Source organism: Indicator indicator, chromosome 14 (assembly GCF_027791375.1).
Source record: "Indicator indicator isolate 239-I01 chromosome 14, UM_Iind_1.1, whole genome shotgun sequence".
NCBI lineage: Eukaryota > Metazoa > Chordata > Aves > Piciformes > Indicatoridae > Indicator > Indicator indicator.
Window position 1 is genome coordinate 4322687 of NC_072023.1, and position 26767 is coordinate 4349453.

General features: G+C 38.4%; 1 protein-coding gene across 1 annotated transcript in view; it reads right to left on the minus strand.

Annotated features, from left to right (window-relative positions):
- Window positions 1-26767, minus strand: part of ANKS1B (ankyrin repeat and sterile alpha motif domain containing 1B) — a 390775-nt gene that overhangs the window by 215736 nt on the left and 148272 nt on the right. Inside the window, 2 exon segments of the mRNA XM_054386772.1 lie at window positions 993-1558; window positions 13142-13158. Coding sequence (XP_054242747.1) covers window positions 993-1558; window positions 13142-13158 — 583 coding nt within the window.

Below are 26767 nucleotides of genomic sequence, written 5' to 3' on the forward strand. Positions count from 1 at the left end.
AACAAGCTCTGGGTTCTTTCTGAAATCAAATAGCACTCTGGATGTGAATACATTTCCCCACAGCAGTTGACTTAAAGAGAAATGATTGCTTCTCTGTCATAGCAGTAAAGTTCTAAACATTTCCCACTCTTAATTCACCTCAGTAAGATGGAATTTTTTTTTGTTTATATTCTTGAAATTTAGCACAGGAGAAAAAATATCAAAAAATAAGGTGTGTAAAAATGACTATAAATCTAGTTTTAAAATTTAAAAAAGTCTCTTGTATAAGCAAGTACTGCAAACTCAGTGGGACATATCTTTAAATAGTCCTGAATTCATTGTGTGTTCAAGAAATGTGTGGACATGGCACCTTGGGACATAGTTTAATGCCTAGGGTGGTGTTGGGTTGAAGGTTGGACTGGATGATCTTAAAGGTCTTTTCCAGCCAAAACAATTCTATGATTCCATGATTTTATACGTGTGTTTATTCCCACTTCAAGGAAGAGTCAGATATATGCCAAGCATTCTGTACACAGGCTACAAACCAGTCAGAAGTTATACAAGGAGAGTTTGCTGAATAAGCCTAAATATCTTAGACTTCCATTCCTGCCAATTTCTCCTGTCTTTTCCTGACTGGCATAACCAGGGTGGGAAATAATTAGCAAATATGTAAACAATGGGCATAGCTACAAAGAATTTTACTGATTTTATTAGTGTTAGTGGTGAGGGCTTCAGTAGAAAATAATTTCAATGTCACAACAAACTGTAGAATTACTTTTGGTTAACTTGATTCCCTACAGAAACAATGAACTTCATTAAGCATACAGCATTTTGAGCAGAAATGCATTGCATTTTATGCCAGCTGTCAAACTGCCATGCATTACACCACGACACACTATCTGAGGATTTGCAGTGTGGCAAATTCACTTTTTATTTCACCTTTGAAACAAAACAATAACAGCATTTTTACTATACCATGTAGCTGCTTCTCCTTAAAAGCGAGGAAACCTTACCTCTTCCCATTCTGATGTGAACGAAGGTGTCCTCTCTGAATTCCCTTTGGAGCACTGCTGCTTTGGTGTTGGCTCACTCCAGTTGCTTCTTGCTTTTTTGTCATTTGGTGGGTGGGTGATAAGGTTAGAATCAGATTTTGAAACATTTTTGCACATGTGCATTTCAAGCAAAGTCTTTGGTAAGGATCGGATTCTCCCCAGCGTGCATGCTCGCTCCACAAACCCCCCAGTGCTGATAACCCATTGTTCACTTAGCCTTGCTGAGGGGCCAACCAGTGTATGATTTTCTACTGGCTTAGTTTTAGTATGAAATATGGTTCTGTTTACAACTGGTGGCTTTTTTTTCTTAACAGGAGGATCAGTGCTGCTTTCTTTCCGTAGCTGTATCTGCTGTGCTGCGCTCTTGCTCAAAATGCTTTTCTCTAGCGGCCCACTGCACTGGCTTGCTTTGCTGTACAGATGGAGTGGATTGTCAGGTGGGTCATAGGCAGGGGAGGATCCATGAAGTAAACCTGCAAACTGTTCAGCAGGGTGTCCTTTAGGAAGCTCACTTTCAGTGGATGTTTCTCCTTGGCAAAGACGCTCTGAAAAGAGAGAGTACCTTGTAAAAAACAGTGATCAAATACCACAGGCAACAAACCCCTCACTCTCCACCAAATCATAGAATGGTTTGGGTTGAAAGGAACCTCCAAGGTCATCTAGTCCAAACCCCTTGCAGTGAGCAGGGACATCCTCCACCAAATGACTGTACACTGATTGGTGGTTTGTTGGTACAGAAACAAAAGAAACTTGCCCCACGAATTGACTGATCAGCCTCTTAAAACTCAAATCTCATCTTAAACTTGACTGATTTTATCCTGAAAAAACATCCAAAATTACTCAGTGCTACACAAATTGCAGGGAAAAGAAAAAAAAACACCATAAAAACAACAAAAAAGAGAATTCATAAAATAAAATAGGTCACTGCTACTCTGTCAGCTTGATTGTGTCTCTTTCAATTTGCTATTGAGTTGCTACGTGTACAAATTACACAGTTTAGCATGATGAATTAGCTAGTTAGTTTGGAGGTAGTAAAACACATGAAGAACAAGTATTGTCAAGGGTATTGTTAGCAATTTTTCTTTTTATAGTCATTATAATAATAGTGAATTTACAGGATGATATCTTTTTACTGACAGTCTCTAAAGAATAGATCTAAGTGTTGTTTTTCATTCTGGGAACTTTTGAGAATAGATTCAGACTAACAGCAACCACTTAAAAAAAAAAGAATAGGAAATTAAGCCTTTCTGAAATAATTTTTATATGCAATTTAACAGACATGCAAAAAAACCCCCCACAACTATAGAAAAATGCACTTTTTGGCACAGTTCAGAGTGGATTATTAAAAATTTATAGCTCTTTTTATGCTTTTTGCTGTAATGACTAGGGAAAAAAAAAAGAGAGAGAGACAGTTTTCTACCTGTGCTGTCTCATTTACAGTCTTGGTGGTGATAAAATCATTCTATCTGCATGGCATTAAGTTGGAGCATTCTATTCAGAATAACTGTGTCCCCACTAAGAGTTGCTTCTCTACAACTACTTCATTAAGGACAAATACATTAATCTCTTTCTTGTCAGAAGCTGTATGTTCATATACTACCAGACTCTACATGACAGACTCTAACTGTAGGACTGTATGCACAGCACTCAACACCAGAAGGAATCAAACACAGAAAATTGCATCCTGGGCTTCATCAAAGGCAGTGTGGCCAGCAGGTCAAGAGATGTGATTCTGCCACTCTACTCTGCTCTGGTGAGCCCTCAGCTGGAGTACTGCAGCCAGCTATGGGGCCCCCAACACAACAGAGACATGGACATGATGGATTTGGTCCAGAGGAGAGGTACAAAGATAGACAGAGGGCTAAAGCACCTCTGCTGTGAAAACAGGCTGAAGGAATCAAGGTTGTTCAGTCTCAAGAAGAGAAGACTCCTGAAAGACCTTATAGCTGCATTTCAATATCTGAAGGGGAACTACAGGAAGGATGGGGAGGCACTGTTTAGAAACGCTCGCAGTGACAGGACAAGGGGCAACTGTTTTAGAGTGGAGCAGGGTAGATTTAGGTTGGACATAAGGAGAAAGTTCTTCACAACGAGAGCGGTGAAATACTGGCACAGGTTGCCCAAAGATGTGGTTGGGGTGCAATTAGATTGCAAAGGTCTGTAACTCAGTGAACAGCAAGTTAATGGTAACAGGTTTGCTTTCCATGGACTTTTAAATCTTCTATGAATGGACTTTTAAAAAGAGCAGGGGCACGCCAGGGAGCATAGGTGGAGAATTTGAAGCTCTTCCATTGAATCCTAATGGAGAGTTTTCTACCCATGATGAATTATTTTGTTTTTCTTTTTGCAACAGAAAGAGATCTTACTTCCTCACCAGATGAAACTTTTCTTACTGCCTTATCTTTTCACTTGTAAATAGTATCCTAAATACCAAAACATAACCAGATGTTGTTTCTACAGATCTTTAGTGTTATTACAAGTGCATTACAAGCTTACCCATCTGAGTGGATTACTTCTGAAAATCACTGTGATACTGCCATATCTGTGTTACATGGAAAGCATTTATATTTGGAACTACAAATAAATTCACTTCTGCCATAATCTTGAAGCCACAGGCACATATTGCTATTATCATCAGTTTATATACAATCAAACAGGCATTTAGGCAGCAGATTGCAATTCAATCAGCTATTTATTTACACCCTGGTGCACCCCAGCACAGTTGCTTGTGGTACATATATAGATCTCTGTGGAATACCATTTCTCACTTTCAGTATTTGAGAGCTATAATTTCCAGATGCTTCATCAAACTCACATAACTATTTTCTGAATTCCAGCCCAAGATTGAAGAGTACATTAAGAAAATCAGGAGCATACTAAATGCTATGAATTCTGCATTCCTGTAAAGTTGGAAATCAGCTTATTCCCATTTGGATCTCAAGGGATTTAATGTAGAAAACTAAAGTACATTCAGAAGAATAACAGTTGTTAGTAATGAAAAGAGCTGTAATAGATAAATTATAATGACAGAGTCCCATCTTTAACAGGCATTGCTGTTGCCATGGCACAAGTTTCTAATGTAATATAATAATCCACAAGAAATTTGTTCTATAGCTATGGTAACAACTGTTTTGTGACACCTGCACTATTAATCTATTCAAGTTCTATTTTTACTTCATCCAGTTTGATCCTGTTTTTAGCAGCACACTCTGCACGTGTGTCCAAAAATGTATCCTCAACTCCCTTTTCTACACACTTCGTTGATTGATAAAACTAACAGTCAGAGCTGAGTAGGATTTGGGGAGAGAAGCATGGTAAGCAAAGAACCCATCTATTTGGATGATAAAGTTTGCTTTGGAGACAGCACAATGCCTTCAGTGGTTGTATTGTCAACAGAGGTATCGTAAAATGGGATGATCAGCAAGAAAGGGTGTAAGACAGAAAATTCATCATATTTAGAAGCTGAAGTAGCAGTGTTGAGGAAGGCATTATTTCACACAGAAAACAACACAGTGCTCTGACCAAGCTCTAGCTCTCTGATGGCTGCATGTTGGCTGCAGATAGCTTGGATGAGGCCGTGCAATGTTTTCTCACTCTACCAAATGCTACAGCAAGGTATCATGGACTTGTGTGGGAGATACACCACCACAATGACTAAACAACTAATAAAGAATGTGGGCTTCTACTGTCACCAGCAGCAACACAGAAAAGGAGCAATAGTGTCCAGCCAGACTGCTGTTTCTCCTTCTGCTTCCTCTTAAATCTAAAGACACAACCAGGTGCTGGATAGCAAGGCTGCTGTTGGCAGTCTCCAGGCTTTGTGCCCAGGTTCCAACAGTCCCAGCTTCTCAAAGCCACATAGTGCTTTAGAAATCACAGTAAAAATCTCTGTGGCTCTTATGCTTTCTCTTACTGGCTGCCAATTCAAGTCCTTAATGTTGCAGTCTGCACTTGGCATTGTGCTGAAGGATTTTACTGCCTCACTCTTGCTATTTTGTTGGTATTTTCACTGTCCATATTTTACTCATCTGTTTCACGATGACATATCAGGAACTGCAAAAGATGAGAAAGGTATCAGGGGAAAGATAGGTCCATAAGGAGTTTTCTGCTTGCCAGTCTCTAATGAAGAAAAGACCTTTCAGTAAGGAGGGATGTTAGTTGGTAATTATTGCTAATTCTAACCACACTAGGACACCCAAATACAGTTCTTGCCCCAAATTTCAGCAATAACAGTGTAATCTGGTGCAAAGAGAGTTATTTATTGACTCTGACAGAGATGTATTGACTCTGCTGTAAATTTACAGAAATATATTCTGTATTTGAGTGGGATGTAAATGTAATTTTTCCATAGATCACATAAAGGGTTAATCTTTAACTGCAAAATTCAGCCTAGACAAAAATATAGAGCTGCAGCTGCCACCTCCATAATGCCATTTCCATGAGAATTTCTTTCTGTGTGACTATATAAGGCACAGTTCCGAGACATCTCGATGACAGACAGCCTCTCGTGAACCACCACATTTCACAGCACAAGATTCTGCCTTATACCTGCTCATCAAACCCAGCATCCTTCAGAAAACTAACATGTTCATATATACTTATGGACTAAAACTTTCAGGCAGATAAAATGACGTCCAACATCCTTCAACTGAAACACTGCACTAACTCAACACCCATATTAAAGATAAAATTCTATTAGAATATTTCAGCTCTACCATGCAGCAAAAATAAGAAAAAAAATCACATCAGTATTTTTTTCTAACACTCAAGCAAGCTTTCATAAGAAATTCTGAGAAATGAATGGAAATTGATGCAAAATGTAATTTTGCAGAAAGATCACATATAATTGCATTGAGCAATTCTGTGGTGATCTTGCAGGAGAAAGCTAGCATTTGAGTGGGCTGTGGCTGTGCTCAGAAAGTACATGCTAATTCCACAATGTGCTACAGCAGTGAAGAGTAATAGAAGAGGAAATTTGGTGACACTTAATAACCAAAATCAGTGCAAAGCAATAGGAACATGACAGATGAGCTCTTTAAAGCATATCCTTTTGTTAAAGACTCTAATGAAATCTTGTTAATTGTTCCACTCCTGATATTTCACACATCAAGTGCAAAGAAGGAATGACAAAGTCCTCCACAAACTGAGAACAAAACTTACTAGTTGTCAAGGCAAAAGAGACTGGAGAAAGAATGGATGATTTTTAGAATGCTGTTTCTAAAAGGAGATGTTGTTCAACAGTTTCAGCACTTGCATTCAGAAGGAAGAATTGGCCTAAGTAATTCAATTTCTCAAGCATGAGACAAAACCAGAAAGGACACAAAACATATGTTCTGGCATATGCACTGATAATATATTTCTGTCTTTCCTAACCTTGGTAAATAATGTATTTCTGATTTGAGAAGTAGTTTTAAGATACTTAAGATGTGATACAAAGGAGTATTTCATCTCTTCTGTCTACATTCCACATAGAAGATGAAATACACACGGGTGAGCTTGTAGATACTTAAGATGCAATACAAAGGAGTTTGCCTCTCCTTTCTACATTCCACACATAAGATTCAACAAGCACAGATGAGCTTGTAATTATGTTTCAAAGCCATCAAGAATGGAATCAATGACTTAATAAGAAATAATGTAAAGACACCCCACTCCAAATGGCATCCTTGAATTTTTGCAAAATTTCTTGTTAGATAGCAGAAACCAAGCTCTAAGGACAGAAAGTAAATACATATTTTAAATGTCTAGAAAATAACTCTGGCTGTAGAATGACATTAGAGTTCCAGATGTAGCTACATGCAGACAAGGAAAATTTCATCCAGAAGTGTAAAGTTTTTTCAAGTCTATGTGAAACATTTTATAGAATTTGTGTTCTGAAACTAAACACTAAAAATCAGTCTTTCAGCAAGCTTGCAAGTCATGACATCTTTTTTGTTATAGAATCATAGAATGGTTGGGGTTGGAAGGGGCCTCCAAACATCATCTAGTCCAAGCCCCTCCGTAGTAAGCAGGGGCATCCTCAACTAGATGAGGTTGCCCAGAGTCCTGCCAAGCCTCACCTTGAATATCTACAGGAATGGGACCTCAACTACATCCTTGGGCAACCTCTTCCAGTGTTCCACTACCCTCATGGTAAAGAACTTTTTCCTACCTTCCAAGGAACTTGTTCATAACATCCAAATAAAAATAAAAGAATAAATACTGAGTCAGGAAAATGAAGGAATAAGAAGTAGATTCTCTATATTCATTTTCCCCTAATAATTTATTTGGGGGTTGGTTGTGGAAGGATAGCCATATAAATTCTTCTGGAAAGTATTTAAAAAATATAAGTGATCCTTAAAAAAAAAAAAAAAAGAAAAAAGAATATATTATGTGCCAAAGAATTTAGCTATGAATATTCATTTTCCAGGCAGATGGTCAAAATATTGATGACAATAAGTCCATAACTCATAGCCCAGATTCTGCTCAGGTAACAGCCTGATCAGAATATCAGGCATAATAGGTTGTAGAAAACTCTTCCTCACCAGAGAACCCCATTCAGTTGTTGGCATATCTTTAATAAGTACCTGAGTCTTCCTTATTGTGTAATTAGATACTTTGGATTTAGAAAGCAGCATAGTTTCAGAGTTAACTAGTTCTTATCTACAGTGTCAGAGGAAATAAATCCTTCACTGTGGGTTATAACAAGTTCATCAGGTCCTTAAACCAGGAATATCTGAAGCGAGACAAGTCTAGGATGTTATTGGTGCTTCATTCTGCTCTAATTTACCCTGTGTTTTGCTCACTATGAGGAACACTGCTGAACAAGCACCAATAATTACGTTTACCTGTGAATTAAGGACTTAGATCACCCAGATCTGATCATCATATTGTATATGTTGGGGATGCCCCTTTAGTACTGTTTTGCTATTTACTTCTGCTGAGGTTTCATTTAGTAGAATTAATTGTTCTGATACTTCGCAATTCAAAGAGATTGTAAAACAACTGCATATTTCAACTAAACTGAGAGCTGTAGAAAAATTAACACTGTTATACATCATGTGGATGAAACCCACAATTCCTCACGTTGCCTCAAGCCCACTGTTGCTGCTGCACACATCAGTGGAGGTTCATGATCAACTTGCTTTAAAATAACACTGATCCTTCCAGTGTTTTCCTGGATGAAGTTCTGCTTGGGCAAATTGTCTAATCTACCAAACACAATCAGGAGAACTCAGGATGAAGAATTAGTCCATTAAGTCAATCATAATTAACAAATAATTGCAGAAACAATACTACAATTGTTTTAATTAGCATATTCCTCGTCTGGAAATCAAATGATCAGAGTCTCCTGAGAAATTTGCACAAGTCACTATTTCCTCTCTTTAAAAAAGCTAACAAGCACCACTAGCAGCTCAACGTATCAGACAGCACCCTAAGAGAAACCAGAACAAAACCTGGCAGATTTATTTATGTATTTATTTATTTTTAGTTTTAAAAGTTTGCACTGTTATAATGGTGGAAAATGGGCAAACAACTTATTGCTCTCTTTTTGTAATGAGGAAGAAAAATAGACAGGGATAAGAAGAGAGAAGAGAAGAAGAAGAAAACAACATCATCCTGAAACCCAAAAATTGTAAACCCACAAACTTCTGATGAGATTTTCAAATTACAGTTGGTCCTAAAAAGATTTTTTTTAAAATGTTTAGAATGTTTTTATGATTTTTTTAAATTAGTTTTTTAAAAGCTCAGGAAGAAAGACTGATGAAATGCCAAGTATTTAGCCAATACTTGCGTATTCAAAGCATTTTTACCTAAGCAGCTAAAGTTGTTACCTTACCATGGTAAAAAAGAGTCAAGATGGTCACTCCTGAAACAGGTTACTTTGAAAATGACAGTATTTTTACCAGTTCTTGAAAGGTATCTTTGTACATGTGGCACAGACACTGAATACTGCTACTACTACTACTATTCAACTACATTCAATAATATGGAACCATTCTGTGTTGGAATAAAAATGTAGTTCAGTTTATTTTTTTTCCCCAGTGGAACATTCAAAATCTAGCAAATCATCACCTGAATAAAGATTTCACATGTTTAGAAAGAAACTTGATTTTTACATATCTCACTGGAAAGGAATCGATTTTCTTGAAAGAGGGCAATTATTTATTAGAGTTCTTAACACTGCCAAAAATTGTGGGAATGAAGAAATTAAGACCTAGACAATTTCTTTCTGAGGAAAATACTTTTGAAGTATGGAGGGAGAAAAATTGACCATGACTTAAGCTTCTGGTCTCAGTATCAAACTAAGGCTGAGTTATAAAATCACAGAATCAACAAGGTTGGAAATGACCTCAAGGATAATCAAAGTCCAATCACTTTGAAGACAGCTGTAATGATATAAAATGTACCGTGTGCCAGCTGTTCACTGAAAGTACTGAAAGAAAGTACTAAAAGAGAATTGCCCGTTCCAAATATAAATTGTGGTATCCAACAAAAAAATCTGTACTACCTGAAGTAGCAACTTCCTTTCCACTAAGGAAAAATAAGGTTTAACACAGCTGTAGAAAGAGAAGGGAATACAAAGTCTTTGTTTATGAATCATAGACAATGTTTTCACTATCTAATTTAACAGTAAATTTGCTTCTTGTCTGAAAGACTCTCTAAGTGATAGAAACACTGTAAGGGATTAAAAAGAATTTGATGAAAACAAAACTATGTATTGAAAAATCTATAAAATATCCCCCTGCTCCATATATTACTACAAGCATACATTAGAAATAGGCTCTGCAGACAGAAACACTTCAACATTGTCTTGTTTAACGGCTGCATGCCTACAGAAAATCCATAAAAATCACTTTATTGTAACTTAAAACTAATACCTTTGTTTTGCATCAAGTTCTCTCATTAGCATTTAACATTGCAGATGAATAACTGCAGTAACTGGAGAAAAGGAATGGGCCAGCAGAAAGGAACAAAACCAAAACCTCTTAAAGGGATGTGAGATATTGCCACACTGAATTCACAACTACTACAGTGCACTGCACAGACTAAGACAGCTTTAAAAAAAACTCTACAGTGTTACAGACATCTTGCAATATCATTGCAGTGCATAAAATAGAATGTGAAACTTGCTCCAGTCCCCCCAGCCAATTAGCCTCTGCTATGCTCTATTTTGGTGCTGGATCTCAAGCTAGAGGCTGTTTAAAGACTGCACAATTGTCAATTTTGTAGAAATATTCTCTACAATTTAAGTAAAATGCTGGGGTTGCCAAGAAAGACTAAGGAAGCTTTTGCCTCAATTTGCCTAGCATGCTCAGATACCTTTAAAAATACTAACCTTTGTATTTTTTAATTTAAAAAGCCACCAAAACAATATTACAAATTATTAAAAGCAATTAATTTTTCTTCACAGAAGTAAATCAGAATGCAGAAAAAAACCACACTGTAGTCTGAAGTAAAAACTTCTATATTGTGACTCAAGAATTACTTGAACATCTCTCCTATGAAGAAAGACTGAGACACCTGAGGCTGTTTAGTCTGGAGAAGAAAAGGCTGAGAGGGGATCTTATTCATGTCTATGAATATCTGAGGGGTGGGTGTCAAGATGAAGGTGTCAGGCTCTTTTCGGAGGTACCCAGTGATAGGAAAAGGAACAAAAGGTACAAGCTGGAAAGCAGGAAGTTCCACATCAGCATGAGGGGAAACTTTACTGTGAGGGTGGTGAGCCCTAGAACAGGCTACCCAGAGAGGTTATGGAGCCTCCTTCTCTGGAGACTTTCCAAACACACCTGGATGCATTCCTGTGTGGCCTGCCCTAGGTGATCCTGCTTGGGCATTGGACTTGATGATCTTTTGAAGTCCTTTCCAACCCCTAACATTCTATTATTCTATGGCTCCAGCCTCTTCAGTAGTTTACCAGGTGACTCTGGAAAATCAGTTTAGTATTAGTTTTTCTGAATTTCCTTATTAAGGCCTTTAGTAATTGCTAATGGAAACATGAGAGCTATGCGTTATCAGCACCTCTTAAGATGCTTATCAGAGTTCACCATAAATCCTGAATTTTTCCAAGTCATTTACAAATGTTTATACTGTGCTTTTATACTTTTCTAATGTTTGTAGGAATCCTTTTTAACATGAAAGGAACTGAATATGTGAGAAAACAAATTTAACTACAGAGTATACAAACTGCCATTATATATACAGCAAACTGAAAAATTAGAGAAGGTTTTTATAGAGCCCTTTGGCTATAATGATGTGTTGCTTCTAGACAAACACACTTCAAAAGAAAATGTGAAGTTTCAGGGTTCTGGTTTAATTCTAATGGAATGGATTTAAAAGATTAAATATTATTTTGCAAGACATGACTTTTCACATAGTATGACACAATGAATTTTCATTTCAGTTGGATGGTACCTAGTATTCTTACAACTGAGAAGACTGGAATGTCAGACACTCTACTGGTTTGTTCTCTAGGGTTTTTGGAACCCATTTTTTATTAGAAGAGGAGCTAGAACTACAGTGTTCATTTTAAAGTTTATTTGTTGTGTTTGCAGGAGCCACACACAGAAAAACACGGAGAAAACTTGAATGAGGACTCCGCAATGTTGTCATGGTTGCCAAGTTCAATTAAATACCTGATCTTTCCCACAGCAACCAATTTAGTTCTTAAACTTCTATTCATCATCAAACTTTTGTAATAAAAAGTGTATTCATCTCTTCAATTCTGGCAACCAAGTCCTCCTCAAAATCCCCACATTATCTCAGCAGGTCAGACCTTGTTTCAGTAGCTGTGGGTAGCTTGCTGAAGAGCTGTAACAAAGCTGACCACTGCTCAAAATCCCCACATTGTCTCAGCAGGTCAGACCTTGTTTCAGTAGCTGTGGGTAGCTTGCTGAAGAGCTGTAACAAAGCTGACCACTGCCAAGGAAGCTTTCTTAAAATAACAAAGCAACATTTCTTCAGAAGCGACATTTTGAAGAAGCTATCTTATAACATTATAAATCCCTTACGGACATGTCTAGATATCTAGGCAACCACTGAGCTCATTGCCTAGAGCCTGATATGATTAAAGGTCACCTGAGTGACCTAAAGAATTTAATTCCACATGAAGAGTCCTATCACTAGAGATTTTACACCCACCTTTATTATGAGAGTCTAGACACTATCAAGGCATTTGTGAAGCTTCCATCTAAAACACTGTTCTTAATCTTCCTGCTGCACAGTTCCAGATTCCCAAACAGGGTATTAACCCTGTGCCATGCAATCTTCTTTCATTGCTCCAAATTATATTCTCAATTCATACCATCTGCCTCTTCCTCACTCCTACACAATTCATCTTCCCAGAAAATGACGCAATTTCTAGGCTTTCTAGCATTTCTTATCTGACACATCTACCAAGCTGTAGAGGCTGTAGTAAGGTGGGGGTCCTTCTCTTCTCTCAAGTAATCAGTGATAGGACAAGAGGAAATGGCAGGTTGTATCACAGTAGGTTTAAAATGGATATTAGGAAAAACATTCTTTACTGAAAGAGTGGTCAGGCTTTGGAACAGGCTGCCCAGGGAGGTGGTGGAGTCACCATCCCTGGAGGTGTTCAAAAAACACACAGAAATGGCATTTCAGGACATGGTTCAGTGGTAATGGCAGAGTTGGGTTGACAGTTGGACTTGATGATCTTAGAGGTTTTTTCAAGCACATCAGGTACCAGTATTACACAGCTGTGCAATGTGCTTCATCTAACTCTGATTGCAGTCGAGTCTAACACCACAGTGCAACATCATGCAAATACCAAACTTCAGGTCTGAGATACAAGCTTGTTTGTCAATGTAATTTTTGTCTCTGTAGTGCATTTTGCCTATTCAGTGCTTTCGCTGAGGACTAACTAGTCCTCACACAGGTCTACACATTAATTGTGTCTATTTCCTGAATTCTTTTATCTTCACATGTTCACTGTACAATATAGAAATAGTGTAAAATGTGGACAACACCGACCTTTGGAAGGTAGTAGAAGAAATAATTAATACAAATGCATTTTAAGAACTTGCTATTGTTATACTACCACTACCGTTAATGTTAAAGACCATCAAACTATCTTATAAGCCCCTTCTTTACCAAGCACCATCTGTCCCAACCCAGATCCTCAAAATAACTTAAGACACACAGTACAACAACCAAAGCTTATGCTGCAGTAAATTGGCAAGAGAGACCAAGAATACTTCAGATGTCCTTGGCTCATTCATTCCCACAGAATTCTTTGGGTAAAAAGCCTCAAAGGATCTTCTGATATACCTAACACTCATGAAGCTGTTACAATAGTTCCTGACTAATCCATATGGTGTTAACATCTGCCACTTTTCAATATAAAATTCATTTCCAGAGCAGCACATTTCTCAAAGATAGCAGGAATGACTGCACAATAATGATTTTGTGATAATTCTGTTACAGAGAAAACATAAAGTGGTGACAACTGCCATTAACTTTGGCATGTGAAGCCTTGTGTAAAGCCTGCTGAAGTCAATAAATACAGGATACTGCCTCAGACCAAATTTGACTGTATTAAGCTGCCCAGCAGAATAGGACTTGGGGGTGCTGGTGAGCAGCTGGCTAAACATGATCCAGCAATGTGCCCAGGTGCCCAAGAAGGCCAACATCATCCTGACCTGAATCAAGAATAGTGTGTCCAGCAAGGAAGTGACTGTGTCCCTGCACTGAGCACTGGTGAGGCCATGGATTGAGTACTCTCTTCAGTTTTGGGACATGCAATATAAGAGAGACACTGAGGTGCTGAAGCATGTCCAGAGAAGGTCAGTGAACATGGTGAGGGGTCTGGAGAATAAGTCTTATGAGGAGTGACTGAGGAAAATAGGACTGTTCAGTCTGGAGAAGGGAAGGCTGAGAGGAGATACTAGCACTCTCTTCAACTCCCTGAAAGGAGGCTGGAGTGAGGCAGGTATTGGTCTCTTCTCTCAAGTGATAGGGCAAGTGGATATGGCCTCGATTTGTGCCAGGAGAGGTGTCAGTTGAATATTAGGAAATATTTCATGACTGAAAGAGTGGTCAGGCTTCGGGAAAAGCAGCACAGGGAGGTGGTGGAATCATCATCCCTGGAGGTGTTCAAGAAACAGACAGACATGAAACTTTGGGACATGGTTTAGTAGTCATGGTAATGTTGGGCTGATGATTGGACTTGAGGATCTTAGGTTTGTTTTTTTTTTTCCCCAACCTTACTGATTTTATGATTCTATAATTTCTTAACAAGACCATTTGCTTTAGGGTTTTTTTTAATGTTTTCGTGCTAGTACTTTTTATTACAATTAAAATTTGTGGTTTTAATGTATAGCTAGTAAATAAAATAGATGCTCAAAGTATTTTAGAAGTAACTCATTTTATCCTAGCGCTACACAATTATGACTGCCAGAATTCTCTGGCATTTTCCAGCAATGGTTACATAGCAATTTAACTCTTAAGTTTGGAAGCCAAGTATTATATTAAGCTACATTTTCCTATTCTGTTCATGCTCGTAATGTGAAGAGATTTAACAGGATGTAAAGCCTTCTGTTAATTGGTTACATTTACTTATGTCACATTATGAAGACACAACAAGTCTTTAAAAAACCAAGCACAAAAAGAAACTGCTCAGAAATAGAATATGTACCTGTACATAGCTTAAATGTGGTTTATTAGCTTCCAAATATTGAGAACTAAATAAAGGCATCCACTCAATTTAGTTTGGTATTTATCTTTCAGTACAGATCTTTTTTCCTATGTGGTCTTCAAGTGATTAGTCAGTGTTTTTCCCTGCAGTAAGTGCATTAATATTTCTCATTAGCAATCTGAGCATAAACCAGATTTGGATGCAGAAGGGGTTATTAATTTGATAAAAACTAAGAGTACTAATTTTGATGTCAATTCTATATCCTGGTAATTACCTCTTAAATAGGCTGGACTTGTCTGATCTTAATTAGTGGTGTTTCAAAGAACCTAAATTGTGGGAAAAGTTTATTTTACATTTTTTACCCCAAGAAAAAGCAGTATATTTTCTAGACAAAGTCCAGATTTATGCCCCATTATGTATATGGGTAACTTCATTCATTTGAGCTGACCAGTTAATCTCAACTTCGGTGTGTGTGAGCCAAGCCACACATATATGGAATTGTTACACAGGTTGGTGTTTTGCTGTAAAGACTCTGTTCTCCTGATATTAAAATAACAACATATTAATGTTTTAATATTAAAATATTGAAATCTATAGGCCTGGATCTTCCTTTAGCTTTAGAAGACACACCACTCCCACCTGCACCCCACAAAGAAGTGACAGGTTGTGCAAGCAAAAAGCAAAATCATCAGGTGCTCAGCAAAAGGGAGGTTTTACAATAACAAATTGCTTTTCCACACAGTTCTGGTAGCAGAGACATATTGAACACAGCCAATGTCCTGAACAGCAAAGCATAGCCTTTATAAACCCACTGCAATCTAAGCACTAGTACTTTTTTACTTAATCAAGGTAGTCACAGTACCATCCTGGCAGCACCTTTCACTTTTTTATATAGTTCTGGTTAGGTCGTACCAAAAAAAAAAAAAAAAAAAAAAATTTCCAGTACTTTATAGGTATACATTAGTAATGGAATAAAGGATATAAACTGTGGTGTTAATATGACTTTCCCTCACAGTATATTAAAGTAGTATTTACAATAAAGCTAGCTCTAATTTTAGCAGTCATTCTATAGCTGTATATTAAAGAGCGTAGCCTTCCTAGATACTCTGAGGTTCATTTAAACAAGTGAATGCCATTTAACAAAGAGGGAAATATTCAAGGTATATTAAGCTAAAAGGACTATGCAAGTAATTGAAGAGACAACACAGGTTCACAGTCAGGAGCTCAGTATTTAGCACACAACTGAATTAGAAAAATAGCAGATTCATGGTCATTTCTTGTGCTTTAGAAAGGGAGAAACTCCATCTAAAGACCAGCAAATCAGTAATAAAGATGTTAGGAAAACAGTGGTTAATTCCCAAGAACTATATCTGAGAATAATTAATTTTCAAAATATTAAACACAGAATAATAATCCAAATCATAACAATGAGGCAAATCTAAGAGCAGATACTGAAGCTGCTAACAGTTCTTCATTTCATATCTTAGTTTTAATGTAAAATTCTGAGCCACATACCAAACATATATAATTGATTTTTTTCATGTATGAAATCTGACAATAAATTTATTAGCTACTTAAGTGGCTGCATTTGAATTTTTATACCCAATAAAGGTATGAGCCTATGTCTCTTTAAAGAGAAAACAATTATGAGGCTGCTGGCGTGCCACAGGATAGCTTACAGTCAGACATATTCCTCTAGTGTTGGTTATATCCCTGTCTTGCTCTCTTCATTTGATATAAATGCTGCAGAAGTCCAGATCCATATTTCAGTTTTTAAGAGAAATGGAAATTAATACTTCTGTATTATTATTTTTTATTTTTAAAGTGTGGTTGCTGTGAGAACCTCATCTTTGGCTGTTTTATAAGATGAATTGGATTAGTGTCTCCATTTTTCAGATTTTCCTCCAGCTTAAAAAAAAAAAAAAAAAAAACAAACAAACCCAGAACATTCTTCTTCTTTAAACATCTTCTTCATTTCTCAGTAGCACAAACTGGAAGGTTTATATTGCTTGCTTTCACAATGCTCTGCTATCTGTACACAGAAATGTCTGCAATACATCTCCTTGCAAAATGCAAATAAACAAATTAATACCTAGAAGTACTGTCATTCATACAACTGCTTTGATCCAAATCTCATGAAATACATTTTAACTACCACCTCTGAGTAAATACAATGGAAACTATTCAGAAGAATTATGAATAGCATCAAATATTTTCCTATTCTAGAAATTAAACAATATACTTCCCTCTAGAAATCAAACTCTATACTTCCCTTGCTTAGCACTTTGATAGACAAAATACTGTGACCTATATGGCTGAAACTACTATTAGCTTATGAAGGGTGCAAGAGCAAGGAGAGAATTAGGATCAGTCACAGCTGAAGTCCTTTTGCTCTTGCTTAGTTTTCAATAGTATGTTGAAGTTCTGTGTTGGAAATCCTGGGAAAACATCTCTATGCAAGAGCATGTGCAGGTACTTGCTTAATTTAGAAGAAACTTTCTTTGCATTTAGTTCACAGATACTTTAATTATGGAGGCACTTAATTTGTTTTTTTTTTCCCAGTGTAAGTCATATTTAACAAAGAACATGCCATTTATTATAAGAATTAGTTCTGCCTATTATGCTGCTAATGCCCAATTAAATCTATATGCTTCTGGTTTTTTTAATCAAGTAAGCATTACTTGCATTGGCTCAGCTTGCATAAAGCACACATCAAATGTTAGATAACAAAATGATATTTGGAAAGAGAAAAAAAAACCAAAACAACAAAGCAGTCTAGGACTTCAGACGGCAAAACAATTCAAACCAGCAAGACTACTGCAATGTTTAGGAAGTTGAAGCCTGTTATCCTAAACTGACTCTCAAAGTCCCTATTACAGGAAAGATATGGACATGCTGGAAGGTGTCCAGAAAAGGGCCACAAGGATGAGCAGGGGGCTGGGGCTCCTCTCCTATGGACACAGACAGAGAGTTGGGGCTGTTCAGTCTGGAGAAGAGAAGGCTCTGAGGAGACCTTATTGTGGCTTTCCAGTATCTGAAGGGAGCTACAAGAAAGCTGGGGAGGGACTTTTTAGGCTATCAGGTAGTGATAGGACCAGGAGGAATGGAGCAAAACTAGAAATGGGTAGATTCAGATTGGATGTTAGGAAGAAGCTCTTCCCCATGAGGGTGGTGAGACACTGGCACAGGTTGCCCAGGGAGGTGGTAGAAGTCCCATCCCTGGAGGTTTTTAAGGCCAGGCTGGATGTGGATCTGAGCAACCTGATCCAGCGTGAGGTGTCCCTCCCCATGGCAGAGGAGCTGGAACTAGATGATCTTTGAGGTCCCTTCCAACCTTGATAGTTCTATGATTCTATGAAATATTTCAAGCACAGTAACAAAAGCTTTGATTAAAAATATTTTTTAAAACTTACATCAAGAGAGTATAGAAATTTTGCTTACACTGAAGGAAATGTCTCTGTAACTAAATTAACACTGACAGTTCTTTCATAAAGGCATGATGTTTTACTGATATTTCCCTGAAGAAAGCTCAGTTTCATGCTAATGTAACAAAAATAGGTCAAAACTTGAAAGAGGAGGATGTAAAACTGCAAGTTTTTAATGCGGGGAGAGATCAAATTTCCACCTGCAATTTTCCTGTTCATTTAGTCTCCCCCCTAATAAATTACAACACAATTGGCAGTGATTAGAGTACATCAAAATTTTCTTTTTAAAGATGCAAAAGGAGCTTCATGAACACAGCAACATTTTGAGTATCAATTTAAATTCCTTGGAGTGAATTTTTTGCCATCTGGGAAATGCTTCACACTTAACTTATTTTCAGTAACTCTTTGCAAAATATCAGGGCAGCAGAGTTTTCACCAAATCTTTCTTTAGTACAATTCTATAATTCCAATATGCTATCTAATTATAATACAAATATGCAGAATCACACTTGAACTGTAACTGGGACAACTTTTGCGTCTGTTTTGCTTATTCAGGCTTTGAGCTTCAAACAGCTTTATTAACTATCTCATTGGAAAGGTACATTTCTATTGTTAACCACACTTTTCAAAAGAGCTTTCACATTTATTCTGCATTTCTGGGTCCAAACAGATGTTCAAAGTCACCAAAAGATAATCCCATAAGGGAATATTCTCTGTGCATTAATCACAGAATTATTGAGGCTGGAAAAGACCTCTGAGATCATCAAGTCCAGCCTGATATCTAACACCACAACATCAGCTAAACCATGCCAACAAGTGCCACATCCAATCTTTTCTTAAAGACCTCCAGTGATGGAGACTCCACCATCTCCCTGGGCAGTCGATTCCAGTGCCTTAATTTCCTACACATTACAGCACATAGCATTATACAATGCCCAACACCTTTCAAATTTTGGCTAAGAATCTTCTAGCCCATTACACCTTCTCATACATGGTATTCCAAAGCATTTTTCAGTACATCCAGTTTACTCATTCCAGATATTTTGACATTTCAAACAGAGCATCTGATTAAATTTCATGTTTAATGTAGTTATTAGTAACTGTACTTTAGATTTTCTATCATCAACCAAATTCACTAATGTTTTCTGCAGAAAAAAAGCTCCAGTGGTGGGTCACCAAAAGAAAATGTGTCCTCCCAACCTCAAGCCAGGAAGGGATTGTGGGATTTGCACTAAATCTGGGATGGCTGTGTGAACAGAAGGGTGGCGAAATGAATAGCTTCAAAGATCCACTTTAGCCACTGATGAAACCCTTTTTGGTATCCTGGACAACACTAGAGCTGTCTCCAGTGTGATTCACAAACTATCCTTCGTGATGCTCTGCCTTCACTTCAGATCCAATCTCTTTATAATCCAGACTGAGACAGGAAGTTCTAACTGACCCTGAATGCTTCAGCAAGAGAGCTGATGGCACAATGCTTCAGCAAGAGAGCTGATGGCACAATGCTTCAGCGAGAGAGCTGATGGCACAATGCTTCAGCGAGAGAGCTGATGGCACAATGCTTCACCAAGAGAGCTGATGGCACAATGCTTCACCACAAGAGCTGATGGCACAATGCTTCACCACAAGAGCTGATGGCACAATGCTTCAGCAAGAGAGCTGGTGGCACAATGTTTCACCGAGAGAGCTGATGGCACAATGCTTCACCGAGAGAGCTGATGGCACAATGTTTCACCAAGAGAGCTGGTGGCACAATGCTTCACCAAGAGAGCTGATGGCACAATGTTTCACCAAGAGAGCTGATGGCACAATGCTTCACCGAGAGAGCTGATGGCACAATGTTTCACCAAGAGAGCTGATGGCACAATGCTTCAGCAAGAGAGCTGATGGCACAATGTTTCACCGAGAGAGCTGGTGGCACAATGTTTCACTGAGAGAGCTGATGGCACAATGCTTCACCGAGAGAGCTGATGGCACAATGCTTCACCACAAGAGCTGATGGCACAATGCTTCACCAAGAGAGCTGATGGCACAATGCTTCACCAAGAGAGCTGATGGCACAATGTTTCACCAAGAGAGCTGATGGCACAATGCTTCACCACAAGAGCTGATGGCACAATGCTTCACCAAGAGAGCTGATGGCACAATGCTTCACCAAGAGAGCTGGTGGCACAATGCTTCACCACAAGAGCTGATGGCACAATGCTTCACCACAAGAGCTGATGGCACAATGTTTCACCGAGAGAGCTGGTGGCACAATGTTTCACCGAGAGAGCTGGTGGCACAATGTTTCACCGAGAGAGCTGATGGCACAATGCTTCACCAAGAGAGCTGATGGCACAATGTTTCACCAAGAGAGCTGATGGCACAATGCTTCACCGAGAGAGCTGATGGCACAATGCTTCAGCAAGAGAGCTGATGGCACAATGCTTCAGCAAGAGAGCTGATGGCACAATGCTTCACCGAGAGAGCTGATGGCACAATGCTTCACCACAAGAGCTGATGGCACAATGCTTCACCAAGAGAGCTGATGGCACAATGCTTCACCAAGAGAGCTGATGGCACAATGTTTCACCAAGAGAGCTGATGGCACAATGCTTCACCACAAGAGCTGATGGCACAATGCTTCACCAAGAGAGCTGATGGCACAATGCTTCACCGAGAGAGCTGATGGCACAATGCTTCACCGAGAGAGCTGATGGCACAATGCTTCACCGAGAGAGCTGGTGGCACAATGCTTCAGCAAGAGAGCTGATGGCACAATGCTTCAGCAAGAAAGCTGATGGCACAATGCTTCAGCGAGAGAGCTGATGGCACAATGCTTCACCAAGAGAGCTGATGGCACAATGCTTCAGCGAGAGAGCTGATGGCACAATGCTTCAGCAAGAGAGCTGATGGCACAATGCTTCAGCGAGAGAGCTGATGGCACAATGCTTCACTTCAATGACCTTGTAGTATTTCAGAAAATTGCTATGAAAATGTCCTGAAAACCAGACAGTAGTAACGTGGCTATAGCTATGATGATCTGAACGAGATGCCTCTTTCAAATACAACACAATTCTACATTTTCTATTTATATACTGCTCTGAATCTACCCAGGGCCAGACTGTGTACTGCTCTTCATCTCCTGCATATGTGTGAAAGCCTGCCATAAGAGCTTACACCAGCTAGCAAGACAGCTGTTCAAGAACAGCAGACAGCAGCTCTCCCTGAACTCTTTCCATGCTAAGGAATGAAGACATAAACTGATCCTCTTTTCCTGTGCCTCATTATACATTACATATTGTAGAATACCAGGGAAGAAGGCAGCAGGCTCAAATCCTTTTGCATGAACTTGTCCTCTTTAAGGATCAAAATTCCTATTTTTCTAATACTCTCCTGCTTTTCTAAAAACTACCTAACCAGCACAGTTGAAGAAAACTTCTTCACTGGCATAATGAGTGAGGCACAACAGACTCTTCATTTTCTCTTATTTCCCAGAGCAGATTGTGCCCAACTGAGACAGCTGATCTTTGAGGCACCTCCATCAGAAGAGGCTTGTGACTACGTGCCACAACTTAGCTCATAATATTTTCTGAATGCTAAATGCTAAACTTAAAATCAGGAGTGGCATATTAGTCTATTTTTAAAAATGATATTTTTCTTGAGCAGAGATTGAGTCCACATCTGAGGAAGCCACAGAGAAGGAGTTATTTCATCTATGGGCAGAAATAATTTTGCTTCTGGCATAGACTTCAAAGCAATTTTTAGAATCTGAAACAGAAATAAATGATGTACTGTGCTAAAATGCCTCAAATTGATCTCTAGCCTTAGAAAAACAGGAAGCATGCAGATTTAAATGCTTTTTTAGAGCACAGAATAATCCCAAGTCTTGTCATTTCAGTGTGCCAGTCCAATCCAAATCTGTTTTAAATCACTGTTCAGACCTATCGTGCACATGCTCTACTTTAGAATTATAGATTTAGCTCAGAATGATATCCCACTGGTTTTGAACTAATGTATTTGCCTCCAGTGTTTTTAGAAAGAAAAAGCTCTTCCACACTAGCAATTTTTAATGTGTTGGACTCTGATTCTATCTGAAATCTGCTAAACTCAATATGAGTATTTCCACTAACACCAATAAGCTTTGGATCAGGCCCCTAGAGAATTTTAACTGGCAATCAGCATTTTAAACACTTTTTTTTTCTTACTGAATTGCATATATTATCTGTATCAAATATTCTATGACATCTTCTGAAGATAGTCAAACCCAAAGATATCTTACCAAGTATTTTATTTTGCAAGATACATTTGCACATTTGGTCTACACACTGACTTCAGGGAATGATATAAAATAAGAAACTTCAGTATATAATTAAAATTCTTTTATAAAAAGCCTAAATGATATTCAAGTTATGAATGAACAAGTGGTACCATGTAGAACTATTTCTTTTATCCATTAAAAAACAGTAGCAATGCATTTTACCTATCTTGTAAGATAATGCAGCTGCATTTACTTGATTTGACATCAAAGGATAATTTAGGAGTTCTGTTCATTTTGCAGAAAAAAAGTTAATTTATCTAACAGAAGGTTCATGAGATCTGAAGTGCTGGAACAGATCCAGAGGGGGCCATGTAGATGATCAGAAGGGTGGAGCACCTTGCTTATGGGGACAGGCTAAAAGAGTTGGAGCTGTTCAGCATGGAGAAGAGAAGGCTCTGGAGAGACCTTATAGCAGCCTTCCAGTACCTGAAGGGGGCCTACAAGAAAGCTGGGGAGGGCCTTTTTACAAGGGCTTCTTGCAATAGGATGAAAGAGAATGGGCTGAAGCTTGAGGAGGGTAAATTTAGACTGGACACTGGGAAGAAATTCCTTACAGTGAGGGTGGTGACACACTGGAACAGGTTATCCAGGGAGGTCATGGATGTCCCCTCCCTGGAGGTGTTTGAGGCCAGATTGGATGAGGTCTGCAGGAACCTGGTCTAGTAGGAGATGCCCCTCTGCATGGCAGGCAGGGTGGAACTAGGTGATATTTAAGGTCCCTTCCAATCCAAACCATTTTACGAGATATAGCTGTTGGTTTCTCTATAGCTTTCCTGGAATCATAGAATGGTTTGGGTTGGGAGGGACCTCCAAAGGTCATCTATCCCAACCCCTCTGCAGTCAGCAGGGACATCCTCCATTAGATCAGGTTGCTCAGAGCCTTGGAAAATGGATTCTCAACTCCAAAAAATAATTTATGAATGAAACTAGAGAACATATAAGCCTGCAAGACCTGGAGTTAGAGGTATTCATTAGTGAAGTGCAAAACAGAGCTTTAAATCCCTGCTCAGGCCATGTACTTGAAAGAAGGATTTTAAAGCACAGATAAATAACCTAAGCACCAAGCTGTTGACAATTTTCTTTCTCTTACTCTTCTGTCTCCTGTTTTTGACCTCTCTTTTCCTGTTCTCTTTCCCACACAGTTTGGACAGATGAAAGTATTCCTAAATCAGAATACAAAACAAATTTCTCTTCAAATTTCATATAATCACATCATTGACATCTAGTTAAGAGAACCACAGGACATACTGCCACATGTTTGGTTTATTTCAAGCTTAGCTCTCAGGTTTCCAGGGAATAAATGAGAAGTTACAATGAATGCTAAGAAACACATTTTCAGTAGATAAAAATATATTTACTCAGAAATATTGTTTGCTTCTGTATCATTAGTGTTGTAATCCTTGGGTTATCAGGTTTAGGACTAAAATGACTAATAGCTGTGAAATACAGTTAATGTCCTTTTGCTATTTTGTGCATTTTTTCCCCCTAATACTACTTTAATGAAAGTATTTAGTAATCAATTTTGTAAGCTTAATTTGCTTGCAGATAGGGATGATAATTGCACAAGATCTGTTGTCTGTGGTGTTGAGGCAGAACGTAATTATACATAGATGGGTGGGTTTGTCTTTGGTTGAAATTATTGTGGCTTGGTATCAGGACACAAATATGATATTTAGTATGAGTGGTCTTATTGATTGTGACTTAGAGAAACAGAGCAGAAGGAAAGAGACTATTCAGTAACCAACCTGGGTTTGTAAATCCTAAGAGTGAATATAGTTCCAATAAAGAGAAATAAAAAAGCTCTCATAAGAAAAGCTTCTGTTTTCCTGATGTCTAATTATAACCTGAAGGGGGGAAAAAAATCAACAGAAAAATCTGTGATTATTTAAATCCCAAAAGCTGAGGAAAGGAATCAACTATATGCTAATTCCTGAAATTACTGTGCTGAATCTCTGAAGGGGATCTATGGGAAGGCTGGGGAAGGACTGTTTAGAAGGGCTGTAGTGAGAGGATGAGGGGCAATGATTTGAAACTGGATCAGGGCAGATTTGGGTTGGACATAAGGAAGGAGTTCTTTACAATGAGAGTGATGAAATTCTGGAACAGGAATTGTCCAGGAATGTGGTTGAGGCCCTGTCCCTGGAGACATTCAAGATCAGACTCAATGTGGCCCTGGGCAATCTGATCTAGTTGGAGGTGTCTCTGTTCATTGCAGGGGAGTTGGACAAGAAGACCTTTGAGGGTCTCTTCCAATCCAGTGCAATCTGTAATTATTTAAGTAGCTGATATAAGTAATAATAAGAGCGCAAAATACATGACATTAGTGAACTCAAGGAGTCATTATAAACCTAGAGAACGAAAATCTGCATTAAGAGTGTATACTTCATCAAGCTTCCAGGTAAGCACCACCATGAGATATTCCTGCTTTGAGATTATTGTATGTACTGCATTTTCTGATAGTGATTTTCTTTCACTGTAGAAGGAAAAAAATACTTCCCCATGGCTACTGTTGCTATAGGTGATGTTTCAGTTACTGCTATAACATGGAATAACATTCCTGAGAGAAAGAATGTATCAGTTCTGAATTTTCTGAAATCCTGAAATAATCAAAAGTCTTATTATGACATTTGATTAGAACTTGAAAAAACGTGTGTTTCAAAATGTTTCTTCAAAATTAAGCAAGGTACTTAATAGTTGGTGGTGCTTAACCTATCTTTCATTAACATTATTGGTATTTCCATTTCCCCATCATTTTTCTAAGTATAACATGACAAAGCAGCATTTCACATGAAGAGGTATGGTCTTGTAGCAACTAGCCACAAGTCTGCTCATAGGAGTTGTACATGGATAGGAAGGAATAGTACTCCAGCAATATTTCAACACTTGCTGCTGAGTAAAAGCATGAAGGTACATACAGCAAATGAGGTGAGGCCAGCCATCAAAACATAGCTGACTGCCTAAATTCTCTGAGTAATTCTAAGGGTTGTACTGTCCAAGAAGAACTTCCCCTGACAGCACATCAACACATCATGTAGGCATATATGAGCTGGCAGCTCCACTGACTTGGAATGACATCATCAAGGGTTTATGGTAAGATCTGAAGGGAGTACATCGCTCAGAAAGGGAAAGAAAGGATGGAGAGGCCATAAATTATTTAACAGTACATTAAAAAAAATAATTGTATATTTATCGTTTGGTCATGACATAAAACTACCTCCTAAGCTACAAAAAACAGCATAATGCAAGTAGTGCTTGTTGCTCAAGAGAAATAATGTATGTTTTTACCCTTGTGAAAAATGACTGGTAACACAGGGAAAAAAGAGTCCTCTCTGTTCCCTGAACCTGTATTTTTAGCAGCATTTTTCTTTGCCATTCTTTTATGCAATTTCTTTCTTTTTCAGCACTGCTTTTCTCTTGCCTATTAAGATGGCATAGGACACCTTCTACAGGAGGAGGGAGAAGAAGCCAATTATGATCATTACTTCACTTTTTCAGAGGGATCCAAGTGAGCTAGCAAGCAGGTGGGGTTATTTGAATTCCTAGAATGAACAGCAAGCAATTCAAATAATTGGATATTTATGGATTTAACAACTGGCTTTCCTGGAATTTATATCATAAAAGAAAACCAAAACAATAAGCTTGATTTTACAAAAATCTGTGTTTCATAGTGTATTGGTTTAAGCTGGCTGGACTCACTAGGAGTGATGAGGGACAGAGGGATGGGGCAACCCTCTCTCCCAATGGCACAGAGCAACAGAGCAAGCTGCATCCTATACTCTATACCCTGCTAACATCATGCTCACTGTATGGCAGGAAAGTGGTTGGCTGGGATTTATGGGATTTGCAATATATTCTATAAGCTTGTAAAGGTTCCCGATCTGGGTTTTTTTGTGTTTCTTCCCCAGTGTCCAGGCTAGGGTTCATCCCTTTTGTTTCAGTTTGGTTTGTTTCACCTGCTGCATACCCTGGTACCTTTTCTCCTTTTTCATTATTTTCCCTTTATGTAATCTGAGACCTCTGCCATAGAACAGCAAATTTGCCTTATCTCAACTGATAGTTCAGTTTTCCCATCTCCTTTTCTCTTTGCCCAGCTAGGTGGGAGGCAGGGGGTATGGGTGGGAAGGAGAAAACCCCTCTGTTGTAACTGGACTGCTGGAACTCAGCTGCCAGCTGACACATAAACAGGCTTTCTGATACCCAACACAGTGAAAGGGACAATTACAGCTTTTCTATAGTTGAAATATTCAGAATCTCTCTCATTGATTGCATTCCTCTGATTTTTTTGCAGTTAATAGCAGCTGATTTATATTGAAGGCTTACAGGTGAATCTAAATTAGTGTTTTAGCTTGGCTGGAATGAAATCCTCTCCTGACAT